Source organism: Amblyomma maculatum, chromosome 2 (genome assembly GCF_055883805.1).
Source record: "Amblyomma maculatum isolate TAMU_Amacu chromosome 2, ASM5588380v1, whole genome shotgun sequence".
Lineage (NCBI taxonomy): Eukaryota > Metazoa > Arthropoda > Arachnida > Ixodida > Ixodidae > Amblyomma > Amblyomma maculatum.
Genome location: NC_139345.1, coordinates 52165180 through 52181296, shown reverse-complemented (window position 1 = coordinate 52181296; position 16117 = coordinate 52165180). Strand labels below are relative to the sequence as shown.

The 16117-nt window shown below is 44.7% G+C and overlaps 1 protein-coding gene across 1 annotated transcript in view; it reads left to right on the top strand.

The window, feature by feature from the left end:
• Window positions 1–16117, top strand: part of LOC146198643 (uncharacterized) — a 44092-nt gene that overhangs the window by 18569 nt on the left and 9406 nt on the right. The window contains exons 12-19 of the mRNA XM_084594150.1: window positions 666–835; window positions 1533–1657; window positions 3739–3919; window positions 4672–4748; window positions 6143–6365; window positions 8480–8667; window positions 11542–11653; window positions 14260–14430. Of these exons, the coding sequence (XP_084450276.1) occupies window positions 666–835; window positions 1533–1657; window positions 3739–3919; window positions 4672–4748; window positions 6143–6365; window positions 8480–8667; window positions 11542–11653; window positions 14260–14430 (1247 nt within the window). The remainder of the gene's footprint in view (window positions 1–665; window positions 836–1532; window positions 1658–3738; window positions 3920–4671; window positions 4749–6142; window positions 6366–8479; window positions 8668–11541; window positions 11654–14259; window positions 14431–16117) is intronic.

Below are 16117 nucleotides of genomic sequence, written 5' to 3'. Positions count from 1 at the left end.
ATTCATTTACCTTGTCGTCTATTGTTTGTTACGACAGCTGAATTGCGGCATGTTTCCCATGAATATTCTGCTTCAATATTCTGACAGACCAATGGTACCGAATTCGGAGCCTTGACTGTGGTGATGTCGCCTGTTTGAGTAGAATATTATTCTGAGCTGTCGCAGGCAAGAGCCAGTGGGCAATGATTTCCTCCTTGTATCTTCAGGCAACTGGCTGCAGAAAATGGCTAGGTATTGAGCCTAGGCCCCGCGGGGTTGTGCAGTGGTAAGACGCCCGACTACTGTGCCGTAGTTCCCGGGTTCGAACCCGACCACGGCGGCTGTGTTTCGATGGAGGCGAAACGAAGTGGCGTCCGTGTGCTGTGCGATGTCAGCACACGTTAAAGATCCCCAGGTGGTCGAAATTACTCCGCAGCCCTCCACTACGGCTCCCCTTTCTCTCTTTCCACTTTCACTCCCACCTTCGTCCCTTCCCTTACGGCGCGGTTCAAGTGTCCACAGAGCAAGTGTGACAAATACTGCGCCTTTCCCTTTCTGTGAACCAATTATTATTGAGCCTAGCTTTTGTTAACGATATACTCGTAAACTGCCGTGAGCTTGTTTACGTCGGGCTCCTGTCCGCGCTGATCAGCGCTGTCCTGAGAACGAGTCTCTGGTGCACACAGGGAGACTCGGCGCAGTCTGAGCAACGTGATCCTGAAAGAGGAAGGTGGCGGCATCTACCGGGCTTCAGCGGTGCTTCCTAAAGATATGGAGACCGGAAGCCACAAGTTCCACTGCACGGTCACAAACGAGCACGGCTTCGACGTTGGAACGCTACATGTGACGGTTCTCGGTGCGTGCTTTCAATCCTGCGCGGGCTCATACTGTCTGCTTTGCCACCTATATGACAGGTATGAAGCGGTATCCAAATTGAGGACTGTAAAAAATACGATGACGTAGCAACGACCCTATTCCATGAGACCAGACAGACTGCATATGGCTAGTTATTAATGGAAGCGATTCCCATGCGGCTGCCCAATGAAGTTGCGTTGAAGATAGGTGGCAGAAGTGTCTTGTAAAGACTAAGATCCCAGTGCAAAGTGTCATTTATGATATCAGTTAAATTCCCCTTTAAAGTTCATGGAAACTACTGAGTCATAAATGCGACAGGACCAGTGTACCTGTTGGGATTAAAATGTATGTTCATTGGAAATAGGAGGAAACTTGGAAAGAAAAATATTCTGAGGTCATTTTAAATTCGCTCGAGAAATATAGCAATAACAGCGAAATAAAGCTTTGTAACAATTTAGCTTAAGATGATGTATCAGCAGTTTCAGACTGAGTCTTCTTTGCTACTCGTGTTCCAGAGATCGCAAGACGTGAGAAATTTGCTGCATAATTTGTGAAACTGCTTACTTTCTCCTCTTATTGTTCGTGTGCCGTTGTTAGTTTTTCACCTGAATTTCTTGCATTTTTAAATATGCATAATTCTCTTATCACTATGAAAATCGATCACATCTTCTTTACTGTTTTCACTGTTTCCTTTAAAGGTCCTCCTGAGCTGACCTCTCCTCCGCAAGTAAAGGTGTCTGCCGACTCCGCTATCGTATCTTGGGAGCCTTCTAACTCACCTACGAAGAAACACGGTGGACAGGGCAACCAGATCGAGTATCAGGTGCCAATTTCAACATCCTTAAGAAAATGCTGCAAAAAAGGGGTACTAACGTCTTGGAATTCGAGTCAGTAAGCAGCACAGCTTATCTGCCAAGCGCATTTGGTCGCCAGACGTTCCCAGATACATCTGGCTTGAGGCCGCTCAAAACAGACGGATACGGTATCTTGCGCAAGTTTTTATAATTTATCCCAATAATTTTGCTGAACGAACTCATTCACAATACAAACGATCATTGTATCTTTTAATTAGCCGTCATTGTGCGTGCTTGATCAAAAAAAAAATTATAACTTTCAGCGCTTCTGCTTTTTCTATATACGGATATCCTGTTGCATACGTGCACATGAAAAAGCAAGAGCTCTCCATTTAGTGAGGCCATACGCGAAAGAGTTGAGTTTACGTTTGGAAGCGTACGTATTGTCTACATTAGTGTTGTACGCATGGTGCAAGTAACAATTTCTCGTCTAAAAGTGTGGCATGTTCAAAATACATGTATTGAAGCTTATCTGGCACCTCAGCTGCATAAGGGAGTGGTTAGAGAATTATGCACTGAAACATCCGCGTTTGTTTTCACTTCACTTGCGTTTAGCACACGAAACCATTAACATTGGCATTGTATAAAATTAAGAACGCTAAGCTGGCAACATGGACATAAATAACGTCTCCAATAGTGGAAAAAGCAGCACATCATGCTTAGTTGTCTAGACAGCAGACACCGCACTTCTGAAACCAAATGCCCTTTGCTAGATCTCCCCATGGTCTTGTGTTGAAATTTTTTAATGCGATAGCGTTAGAGGTCTCGGTACCCGGTGTGACGGAAAGTTTTTATTCATTGAAAGGTTCGTGATATCGCATTTTACTCAAACGCACTATCCCTCCAGTACCAAGGCACGTTTGTTTGGATAGGTAAAAGAGAAGCCTTGTGCTTCAAAGTGTCTTATGACGTGCACGCGAAGTCTCTCCCAAGAATGATATCATGCACTGAGCGTAAATGGTGTACGGAGTTGCGAAGGAGAGGCAAAGTTTCTTCAAGTTGTAGCGACTTAAGGACTCCAGCAACCCGCCGGGGTGGCGCAGTAGTTAGGGTGCTCGACTACTGTGCCCAGAGAAGTGGGATCGAATCCCTGCCTCGGCGGCCGCTTTTCGATGGACGCAAAGAGCGAGGCGCCTGTGTGCTGTGCGATGTCAGTGCAGGTTAAAGAACCCCAGATGGTCGAAATTTTCAGTCTTCCACTACGGCTTCTCTCATAACCTGAGTTGCTTTAAGGATGTTAAACCCCAGAAACCAAACCAAGGGCTCTAGCTCTAAAGCTATCGCGTTTTACCCTCCTAAGGTTGTCTTAGTCATTCCCTAATTTTGTAGCGAGAGCTACATTGGCCACAGTCTTGCCATTTCGCCTTGCCTGTTCATGCCTGTCCGGTGTGGCAGCTGACCGAGCACTTACTGGACGTAGGGCTTCCTGGCATTACGTTTGCCAAGAGCTGCCAATTCAGGTCTCTCCTGTATAATGGGAGGGTGATATCACAATCAGCCTGCCAATACCCTTGCATTCACATTATCCCTAGGCCACGCAGGCCCGTTCATACGGCTTGGTTAAATCGCGGATTTATATGTTGGCTGGCAGCATAAGCTATCGCGTCATCTCGAAGGTGGGAGTGAAAACAGAGAGAAAGAGGTGCCGTATTGGAGGGCTTCGGACCACCGCGCGATACAGGCTTTCGCCTCATCGCACTTCAGCGGTCAAAAGTGCCCCTATGGCATAAATAAAGTTGAAACTATGGAGTAAACTACTATGTGCAAGAGCCATGTCTTTACTTTCAAGCCGAGCCTAAGCGTAGCCATGCACATTGCTCTCGCGTAACTCCAGGTTTAACCACAAGCTAAACCACAGCTAATTTTTTCACCGAAGTATGCTCAGACGATCATAGCGGAACAGTAGAGGTGATTATATATTCTTTAACAGACAAGTTAACAAAGTAAACCATCAGACTTCTAATTCTCCGAACCACATATCCATGAGTGCATGTTAGGACTTGAATATCAATACGCTTATTACATATCTTTTTGTCGCATACTGGTTCAGTTGCACGTGCGCGCCAAGGCTTCCGGTGGTGACTGGGAGACCGTGGGCCCGTGGCAGACAGCCGTTCGCCAGACGGCGTCTCCCTTGGAGCCGGACACCGAGTACGAGTTCGCCGTGCAGCTGCGCAGGGGAAAGCTGACCGCCTGGGGACCTCCGGTGTCTGTGCGCACGCCCTGCAGAGGTCAGTCCCCCCTTTTTCTTTGCTTCTCCTTCACTATTCGCTTTCCTTCGCGGTCGTTGTTGTATTCTTGTTGCTAAAGGAGAGTGGAGTGTTATGAGATGAAGATGTTTCCTGAGCAAGCGTGTGGCCATGTGGCCTCTCTTTCGTAACATGTAAAACACACGATGGAAATATCCTTCCCTCCATGATGTTAGATTACGAACACTGTTTTTTGATCACAAACTAACTGAGAAAGTCTATTTTATTCACGCCGAGTCGAAGCACTGATCTCGTGCAGTTTGTTTTAATGTTCTTTTGATCGGGATCAGTGGCTTACGGTGATTAGTTTTTGTTTTTTTCTGCAGTGTAAACGGCCTACTAAATATATGCCACTCTTTCTACACTTTTATCTCACCCATAGCAATGTCAACCAGAGGCATCATCCCGAGTAGGGGTTTCTTTTTCCAAAAGCCTGATTGTCTCCAGCATCGCAAGGAATTACTTGTTCTTTATTCTTCGCATTATAATTTCCTATTCTTCAATTTCTTCGAGATCACTGACGTATTCCACAAGGCGATGTCTCGGTTAGCGGTAGCCACTACAGGGGCCCTGTGCTGAGGGCCCCTCGCGTACATTGCAAGCTTCATCTCACTGCTGAACTAAATGTTTTACGTCATCATCATCGTCATCTTAACAAAACTCGTGAAACACATACCACCCAAACATATTATGACGCTGATGTCATGACGTATTTCCAACACATCCTGTTTCAGAGGACAGTCCCGCGGCGGTGCCCAGGAACGTGGTGGCCAAGGCACTCTCCGACCGTCGTCTCTCCATTAGATGGGAGGTGACGTGCTCTCTCAGCTATTTCTCAGCCCTCTTTTCCCGATGTGTCTTTTCTATCTTGAATTAATTCTTCGCTGTTGGTATAAAATACCATAATTCAACCAGTGTGGGCCCCAAGGGCTCAGTAGCTCTGGCGTTCGTCTGCTGATCCCAAGTCCGAATCCCTGAGTGACTGCCTCGCTTAGATGGAGGCGGAGGAGAAAGACATTTATTAACTCGAAATGAGTATGTACAGGGAGGTGCGTGATTCGATCAACCCTTAAGCGGCTGGTCCTCACAAGCACTAGGTGGAGTGCCTAGTACGGGCCCCCAGTGGCGTTGGGCGCTGCCCAGGAGCGCTCCACCAAGGCCTTTTGGGCCTGTAGGTCAGAGCAACCAAGCAGGGTCGCCTTCCAATCCTCCCGGGTGAGGTTGGGGTTAGGGAAGATAGCAGAGTTGGATAGACAGGCCCACACCATGTCGTAGATATCTGAAGAGTTATCTGCACAGTGCTGACAGCTGCCCGAGAAAGAATGGTCAAAGTGTTTCAGAGCTGCCGGGCACAGCAAAGCATTTGTATAAAGACAGAGCAGAAGCCGCTTCTCCTGCTTTCAGAGGCCTTTACATGGACGGGGATAAATACTATGGCCGGATTGATAGTGGAGAACGATATCTTTGAAAGAGTAGGATGGGGTGAATTGTAATTCCTGACTGTCAGGGTCGGTAGGGAAAGCTCGGTGAGCGATCGCACGGGCGGCGGCGTCAGCTTCCTCATTTCCCTCAAGTCCCATGTGTGAAAAGCGCCTGAGTTCTGTGCAATGTTAGCTCACGGTAAAGAATATCAGGTGGATTAGTTTAATCAGGAGCCCTCTACTACGACATCCGCCGTAGCATACATGTCTGTTCGGCATTTAAAACCCATCTTAAGCCATACATCAACCGGTATTCTCAACAAAGTATACCCACCATCATATATTTGTGTAACACAGCTATGTTGAATAAATTAGTCTAATTTGTATACATGGTGCGTTGCCGGAATATTGATTTTGCAGTGCGCATTTACAGAGTGAGAAGCAGGTAGCATATATTCACTGCAGGCATGGTTAAGATTATTTACCTTTTTATTTGCTAAATTTTCTGCCTTAACGCGATACGAACTGCCGTAACACCTCAGCATCTTATAATATGTCATATATTTGTTCCGGCTGTAAAAAAAAAAAAAAAAAAAAAAAAAAAAAAAAAAAAAAAAAAAAAAAAGGCTCATCATTCAAAAAGAACGTGAGATCGCTGAAGGTTTACGCTTAGCGAGTCCCATTGCCTTTTGTCTTAGCGCGATAAATTTGTTTTTCCGACAAGAAACAAACGAAGATAGCAGAGCGCTTGTAACTGTCAACCACGCACCCTTCATGCTCGCAGAAGCCCGACCCGAAGGTGTTGGGCTGCAAGCTGGTGGGCTTCGAGGTCCACCTGAACTCCCACAACGAGCCGAGTGGTGTGCAGGACTTGGGCGCCGACGTCCTGCAGACCGTGATCGACGACCTGGACGCCGACAGCACCTACGACGTGGCCGTGTACGCCGTCACCTCCGTGGGCCGCAGCATGTACAGCGCCTCGGCGACCGCCAAGACACCGCGCGGAGGTTGGTGTAACAGTGCCTCAAAGTTAAAATGTTGTGCGGTAGCTTGTTTTTTCAGTGTATTTTCAAGATGGTGATTAAAGCAGCACGCTCAGGTGCATTCATTTTACATAGGGCTTTCTTCCCCTAGGAGCTGCAATTGGGCGGAGATGTCTAAATTTCTAGGGCGCACTCTTGACTACAGGGTAGAAACGGTAGTCATTTGTGATAGTCATCAGTATAAAAAAGATAATCGGGATTTAACTCCACTTAAAGCGATCAAGACATGCGAAAACACGGTTTGGCATGGTGTGTGTCACAAACCCCCGCCTTTATAGTCAACAGAGCCGCGGGATCCCCTTTACACTTATCCGTCGTCCCTCTATGAAGTTTGAGAACATAGTTAAAAGTTAGGCCGTTCAACCCGTGAAGTACGTGTGTCAGTGTGTGATTGAGGATTAAGTCCAAGAAAGTCACTTTTAGTTTTACAAACAGTTGGATATTTATGGCTAGTAGTCCAATTTGAAACGTCACGGCACGATAGAGATAAAAGACGACTCGATAAATGACAAGAGGGAGGACACCCGACAATGAACAAACACTGCGATAAAAGAAAACTATAAAAATAACAATTATTAAAGCAAGTATTCCAGACATAGTAAGTAAGTGCAAGAGTTACACAGAAAACACAGCATAAAATTCTAAGTCAGATCAAGGTTGAAACAAAGCCGAAAACAATATTCAATTAACCAAAAAGAATTCTCACTGCTTTCTTGTTAGATGAGGCGTCGAAGTTGCAGAGTTGATCGGTAGTGGCGGCCGAACAAGAGGAGAAAGGATGAGTTATTCGCGGACTCGGTGAAAAACAAGACGCTTTCCCAGAGAGGCCGCGAGAGAGGCCCGGAAGACTGAATCTTCCCAGAACGCACAGCCACTGGCGTTCTGCGGTCTGCCTTTTTCTACTCTCGGCTGTTCGCGCTGCGGCCGCGTTAAGGACGCGCGCTTGCCCGGTCGCTGCCCCGGAGCGTCATGTCGAAGCATGCTTGGAGGATCGGAAAGATCCCGTACTTTCCGCTCTATATGTGAAGCACGAGATCCCGTAACTTCCGCTGTATATGTGAGGCAGCTTGTGACAGTTTGCCATGGTTTTGCTTGGCAGTTACATTGAGAGACTGACAAGAGTTTGGCCAAGTGTTAAACGTCTTTAGTTGATTTGTTTTTTTTTTTTTTTTTTTTTTTTAGGAAACTGAAGGCATAGTATTGATCTCACTTCTGGTGGAGGCCTACACGTACAATAACCGCATGCAGTTTGAAATTCATGTGTCGTCGGCTCGAATCATTCTCGCACGCTAGCCTCTCTAGTAGATAGGTACTGGGTGGGCAGCGGAATGGTATAAGGTTACCCTGAATATGCTGCCAAAAGAAAGGCTGCGTCACAATTTTCCCCCGATGTCATGCTTTATTTTTGTTTTCACTTCCTGTCCGCAAGTTATTCCACCGCCACTGATGAAAAAAGCAAAGCTGCCGCATTGAAATCGGTAAATATTGAAAGACGGGCGGACGGATGGGGTGTAAGTACATGTCCCTTACTTGTCGAAGAGTTACTAGGCTTGATCTCCACATGAAGCCCGATCCGGCAGCCTTCGGGCTCAGCAGTCCGCAAAGACGCCTCCCGGGAAGAATGAGCAGGAGGGGGAAGAACATTCCGACAGGTAGTGAAAAATGTGTATTTGGGCACGTCTTCATAACAGCAAGGTGGTGTGTGCTCTACCCCATTCCCGTCCCCGCTAGATGTTTATAAGGAAACCACTGTTACTGTAGATAGGTTGTTGCATGGAAGTGCCTGTCTGTATTAGCTAGGTCGGAATAGCGTATTGAACAGGATAAGAAGTTCCGCCTACTTTTTTCTCCAGCATGTCCAGAGGAACGTTGAAAATAGATGCTGCCCTTATAATTCTGTTCGTAATTTTATTTGCGTGCATTAAAACCAACGTAGGTCCTGCTATACTCATGGCCAACTTTGCAGCAAAATATTCCCTAGGTAATGGGGGTTGATGACTTTGCCGTGTGTCAATCATATATATAGTGAAGTGGTTACGGCTGTTCGATACTGATTGTGCATACTCTCGCGAGCGCAGTTCCGGGCCCAGTAGAACACCTCAGCTTGGCACGAACAAACGCCACATCAGCCCTGATCACGTGGGATGCTCCCGAGAGAGGACGCCACTGGCGTCACCTGGAATACCGCGTAGCCGTCGTGGCTCGAGACCTGGGAGGATGCGGCCACAGGGATTCCGAACAAGTCTTCCTCACGCAGTCACCACAGGTGATGTCGCCGATGAAAGAGACTTGTTGCGGGCTATTTTAGTGCACTAGCACTCATGGTTCACAAGCGAAAAAAAAAAGCCATTATATGTTCTGGTGAAACTCCTAGCAATGTTTTGATTCATGGGGCTCGTGATCCACCTGCTACAACGGTCTACTGCCATCTAGGTCGAAACTATATGCACCTTTTCTATTAGTGATTCCTGTACATTGTCATATTGTTCGCTGGACTACTTTGTGCACTTAAAGGTAATGCTGTGGCATCGTGCTAGCTCCAAGTGCACAAAGCAGTCCAGCGCGCAGTCTCCATGGCAACGCCGATTAGCCATTTAGTGAGTGGAAGAATGGGGACAACGACTTCGCGCCAGCTGCAGTCAGTGGCAGGAAAGTGGGTCACATTAGCTGCAGCCAGTGAGAGGAAGGAACGTCATACAAGCTGCAGCAGGTGAGATTGTGCCGAGCCCTTTCTCTCAATACTAAATAAACCCAAGCCACGGTAAAGAGCCAAAGTTGCATTTATTTTGTTTTGGTAAATCAGGAGCCATTTCTTTCTCAATGAATGCAAAAGCATAGAACTTCAGCTCGCGTACACACATTTTATAGCGATAGAGTTAAAGGGCAACTCCGGATGTTTTTAGATATTCGCGTACTGTGGTAGAAATTTTACTCTAGGTTTTCCTGTCCGCCCTGACGCATTCTACTAATTTTTATCCCCGTGCGACAATTCTTTCGCGCGCAACTCGATTTTAGAATGTACAGTTTTATGACATCAGCTCAGACGATTTCTGCGGGCAACACTGTGTTTGTGACATCACAAACATTCCACCTACGTTACACTATACCTACGTCCCTATGTTACCGCCCGCTCCCCGCGTGATCAGAAAATTTTAAGACCTGTACTATAGGCTATATCAGGCATTTCATGTACTGCTTTACGATTTCCAGTCTTTATTTCCCCCATCCAGCGCTCGTGCGGGTGTTTTTCCGCTACTGTATGTGACATCACCGAATCATCAACAGGAACGTCGTTTCTGACCGTAGAACCAGTTTAGGTTTCGATTTGCTGTTCTTTCTTTTGAAATAGTTCAACTTGGAATTTAGAAAAACGGTTCGTTGTGTCAGAGTCGGGACACACCGAGGAATATAATGCAATAAATGACTGAAAATGATGACCAACCGCCGTAGTTACTCTTAAGGGATCCGGCGCTGTAGAAAGGTCGGCGTTGGTGTCGTTGGCCGTAAGCGAGAAGTCCTGATTGATCGACAGGGTCATGATGTCACAGCCACATGAACCCTTACATGGTAAAGCATGACCCAGCATGACCGCTTAAGCAGTATGCTATAGATAACGTTTGCTACTACTATTACACCATAAGGTTCACGTTAAACCTGACGTCACCTGTGGAGTGAAAGTAACTAAAGTAGGACGTTCAGTGCGAATTAAAGGTCGTCGCATAAATCAAATTATTTAGTAATTGATTTCACCCCCCCCCCCCCAAAGAAAAAAAAAACAATTCAGGGCTTTAAGGCAGAATTTGAACCCCCTTCCTTTAAGCTGCTATCCAGAGACGATACCGACGGGACGGGACATACAAAACAATTTACTAAATGGTATTTCTGGAAATGACTGAACAGTGTTTGATTAATTGTAAGGACGCAATATTGTTCTGGAATTTCTGAACGCACAGAAAAAAAAAAAAGTATTTTTTTTTACTTTACATTCCATTCGATACCTCCGGCTCAATGCAATACGTTGATGTACCTCTTGATATATAGATTCTTTTAATTGGATTACATAGCTTATGGAAAACTAGAAATCGGCACTATGAATCAGTTTGGAGAAATCTCATTACTGTCAAATGATGGTTCAACTCAGGCCTACTTTGAACCACAGTGGCACTCTCTCTTGGTGAACTGCTCTACTTTGTGCTCTATTACTGTATATTTTAGGTGTATTTTATGGTATTACATGAAACCTGTGTAAATGGTTCGTGTAAATATAAATATTTTCAGTGACCACACAGGCCTCGCTCGGCCGAGAAACACGCGGGGGTTTGTATACATGTAGTGTGGCCATTCACGTAAATTATCAATTATCTTCCGAATGTATGGTAATCAGTATATGTGTAACTGGAGAGGACCACAGGCTGCTATTGCGTCATGCTATTGAGGCAGAGCTTAACACTGGGCCTAAGAGTGCTGTGCACATTTTTCTTTCTCGTTCATTTTGTTTTTGTTTTTCGTGGGAGGAAGCTAGAGAATAAAATTTTTTATCGCAGAAAACATATTTGTAAATTAACTATACGAAAATAAAAATAGGCGGTCGCTGCTTGCTTTCGCGAGATCTCCACCACATCACTCTGCGGCGTCCAATAAAAATACTATAATCTTGGAAGACGTCCAAAATAATCTTTAATAATGTTTTGGACGCGGCGAATATGTTGTTTTGATAAAACCGCTACATACCTGTGGCTCATACAACACGTGACTGAGAGAACAAGCCTGAAGCAAGCGGACTGCGTTCGCAAAGTCACTCCGCGAAAGCCCCATGACACCAATGCGTGTGTAATGCCTGATAGGCATTACACACGCATTGGTGCACTCCCTTCTGTCTGCGGTGACTTTCAAAAGAAAAAAAAAAACGTGGAGCTGGATCGTTTAACGCATTTTTAATGGAGGAACTCATTACCACGGGACAATAATTCGATGCTTACAAGAATGCTCGGAGCGCACAGATCGTGATTCCGAGATAAATATACGAGCTCCAATTTCTGTTTAGTGCATCTTAAGTTCCTATCTTGTTTTTCAAGGTCATATTTGCAATCTCAGTTTTGCATTTCGAGTTCCGACGCCTAATACGCTCCATCTGATGCAGTTTCAGAGAGACAGCCTGGTTCCTCACTCGTGGTACGAGGTACATGTGAGCGCCGGAAGCGGCCAAGGATACGGCAAGAGGAGGGAGGTCAGCTTCCTCACCGCTGCAGCACGTGAGTTTGAATTACATCCTCTTTTCACTTTGAGTTACTTGCCGCATCCTCGTTGATCATGCACTTAAACGAGGATGTAGCACGTGCCGGGCATTGCGGTATGTGCGTGCCGCGTCGAGAACCTAATGGTAATTACGGGTACCCCTTTGCAGCTTTCAATGCCGGCTGTGAAAGTTGGGCGCCGAACGCACCCTGTAATCACGCTGTGTCAGCGCTATATCATGTGTGTATGTGTGTGTATGTATAATACATTATTATTATTATTATTATTATTATTATTATTATTATTATTATTATTATTATTATTATTATTATTATTATTATTATTATTATTATTATTATTATTATTATTATTATTATTATTATTATTATTATTATTATTATTATGCTGATGATATAAAAATATTCAAGGTAATACATTCTTTTCAAGATTGCGTGTTGTTGCAATCGGACATATCTGCTTTTTCTGATTGGTGTGCGATGAATCGACTTACCCTCAATTCTTCCAAAACTAGGGTTGTGTCCTTTACTCGTAAAACACATAGCTTTCTCTACCATTATTCTGTGAATTCTGTGCTGTTGGATAGGGTTGATGAAATTAATGACCTTGGTGTACTTTTTGACCGCACCCTCAGCTTTTCCTCTCACACTAACCGCATTGCTCAGCGGGCTATGCGCACACTCGGATTCGTTTGCAGACTTTCGAGAGAGTTCCACACTCCACTTCCGTTCCTAAAACTGTACCTGTCCATATGCCTGCCGGTCTTGGAGTATGCGTCGGTTGTTTGGAATGGCACTTGCAAATCGAACTTGGACAAGGTTGACAGAGTACAAAAAAAATTTTTACGAATATTTCATTATCGCTTTCCTTGCGCAACTTCCCCCTCTCGCTCCACCAGGAGCGCCCAACTGAATCTTCCTTCCCTTCACTGCCGTCGTATCAGACTTGATATCATATTTCTGTACAAACTCCTTCATGGCCACATTATGTGCCCTCAGCTCTTAGAGTACATCCTACTGCGCGTTCCGCGAAAGAGCATGAGGGAATTCAGACCATTTCAGGTTTCTCCTCTTCATTCCCACTCCCCTCTGGACAGGATGCAGTGGTTGTTTAACACTTTTTGTCCTCACCTTGACATCTTCCAAAACTCGCTCTGTTCATTTACATTGGATGTTCGTAGCGTTGTATTCTAAATAGTACTTTATCACTTAAAACTCCCACTTTCTAGCCTTAAATTGTATTTACTTCACTTTTTGCTTTTTCTCCTGTTCAATGCTGTCTGTATCGTGAACTACTTTTTATCCGTTTCTTACTTATATTTCAACTTTAAACTTTATATTCGAATCTTACTGCCCCTTGTTCAATTTTACTTCTTTATTGTATTATTCTGTATTTCTAGCCTGTGTTTTAAGTACCATGCACTTGTTGCGCCTTGAAGGGTTGTTTATTTTATGTATATTTCTATATTACTATAATCAATGTCAGTTATTTGTTGTTGTTTTTTTTTTCTCTTCTATCTACCGTTCTTTTTTTTTTTCTTTATTTCCTGGTGTGCTAAAAAATTCTCTCACTGTGTATATAAGTGATGCTACTCATTGTTTGCTTACTTTCCGTGATACTTTTCGTCTGTTTCATTTCATGTATTATTTATTTATTTTTTTGTGTTCTCTCTGCGTGTGTAAACATGTTTGTGCTTTTTCATTTTTGTTTCTTTTTTTTTTATTTGTGCTGCAGCACAAAGACCACATGGTTGTTCCTGCGCACATTAAATAAAGATTGATTGATTGATTGATTGATTATTATTATTATTATTATTAATTATTTAGGAATCATGCTGGCTTGACTATGCTAATCTGCCGTATTGAAGCTACGCCTATGGCCGAATACAACTCAAGAAAAAAAGTAGCTTTTGCCCCTCAAAGGACGGGCCCCTCCACAGCCAATATCGCGTCGACGGATTCTTGTGAATAGTCCAAGGGGGCCTGCTAGAGGGACAACGCAGTCTGTGTGCAGATTAATTAATAGGATTAACCGCACCTTCGTAGGATTAACGGCGGCATCGCGGGGATTGGTCGACGCCACTGCCTGAAGGGCCTCCTTCGAAGAGCATCTGCAGCTTTCTTTCTTTAGTTTTATTCAGCTATACTACTGCATGGACGACATATTCAGTATAAGATACCGGTATTTCTGCTTATTAATCGAGATAATTACGACCCAAGCCACTTATATGCTCGATCGTTACCTGGCCCTTACTCCTTATGTTGCATTCTCCATACAGTCGTCTTAATATTTGCCGCATTTGTTATGAACTTATGTCGTTCATTTAAGGGCAGGTCTATAAAAGCGAGGGTCGGGGTGTAGGGAGAGGGTCGGCCATCTCATCCTCCTTATTTTATACAGAAAGTCATAATGAATGTATCGGCAGAAGAATCCAATAAATAGACGATTCAAATGGGACAACGTCCTCCAGGAGTGACCCATAAATCCGGCCCTTTGTTCCTTCGGTTTTTATTAAGTGCAACTGTCTTCAAAAAGATATCAATGTTCCGTGAACAACCGAGAAAAACAAGAACGCGAAACGAACTGGGATGAGTTGCCGTCGCAGCGCCCAGCAAGCCTCCCGGCCACGTCCACGTGGTGTGGGCCTCATCAAGGAGCCTGCACCTGAGTTGGGAGGCGCCCGCCTGTCCGGACATGCACGGCCCGCTGCTCTTCTACCACGTGCTCTTCTACGCCGACTCCCGGGCCGAGGACGAAGAGTGGGCCAACACCACAGGTCGGTCACATAATCCCTCTTTTTCACAAGATGTGGCGCCGTTTCGGGAGCGGTGAAAATTATTCTGCGTCTGGCTGAAAACGAACACATGTGGGCGACGCAGCGGCGATCCGGTTCCGCGGGGAGCCTGCGATGTAGAAATGCGTCTGCTGGACAGCTGCCACCTTCTCTCGCATGCGCCTGCCCTTAACACGAACTGCGCATGCGCGAAGAGGTCATAGTAAAAGCGGATTGGTGTGAGCACGACCATATGAACTCACATTACATCTTGAACATTCGAAAAATTTGTGGAGTTTTAAGCACAGCTTTAACATCCGCTTTCCATTCCGCGGTTTTTTCATAATTTTTTATTTAAATTAGGTTTTGCGTAAAGACAGAAGTTATACTTTTGAGTGGACGCCACAGAACTGGGGACACCTACGCCCAACCAGGTCAAGATCATGTTTTTATACTAAGGCGAATGCCTTTAATGGTTCATACTCGCAGCCATGACCCTGTCCGTCCGGCCATGAGAAGCGTTACACTTCTTCGCGAGATTTCGCGGGATACCGCGAGATTGTGATGTCATCACTTGGTGACGTCATTGGACATGACACCCGGGATCGTGAAACGCACATCATAATTCTCCTTGTCTACCGTAAGGCTGTTAAAAATAACCAAATAAATCCTGTCTCTATACTGGAAATCGAACCTCTATCTCTTGGAACTCCAGCCGAGTGATTTAACCAACTGTGCCACTTTTTTTCTTTGATGCAGAAAACAGATATTCTAAAATCAACAACCACACTTTGGCTGTTACATTACTAAAAGCGCTTGAAATTAGCCAACTCGTCTATCACAGAACACCATAAAATAATCCCGGACGTGGCGCAGTTGGCTAGGATATACATACTAACCAACTGTGCCCCGCCCGGGATCCCGGTTTTACCAGGTCGCATCCCGCAACCTTCCATGCACAGTCACACTAGCATCGAGCTCTCACTTTGCCCACACTTCAAAATTCCGGGAGACATATACATGCATCGAGTAAAGTTAACCAGGCAGGAGGCCGATCGTGCTTAGCATATACCCCCCACACCAAGCACAATGTTCTTCGAACTGACACTTCAATGAGCGTGGTGGCTCTGTGTGGCGATCTGTCATGAGGCTTTTCCACAGGCTTAACAGTCCCATGAGCACAAAAAGGTCACATGGAACCTTAGAAGCTTTCATTGTTAGCCCCCAGAGACTCAGGTAGCATGTTATAATAGCGTTATATATTCGTTATGTATGTTGAAATAACCTTATTTGTTATGTAATAATGTTTACCCAATATGAAAATGTAACGTTTATTGTTATTTGTTAAATTCCAAACGTTTCCACGAGGTTTATGGTATAACTAAATAGTAACGTTGGCAATAAAACATTTGTATGACACATTTAAAATTAGCAAATAATGTGCGTAAAAATTAGCACTAAAGCAAGCACAGCTGTAACATGGAAATTCATAAGACATGAAGCTTGAACAAATACTAAAATTCACGCTCAATGTCAAAACAGTAACAATGCTATAAAGGTAGTCAAGAGAAAACTCTTCATTAACATTGTATGTATGTTTGAGCAACGTTTATAAAGCACAGACTTATAACGTTATGAAAAAGTTTCTATAACATAAAGAACACATTCAAAATCAACGTGATCCCTTCAA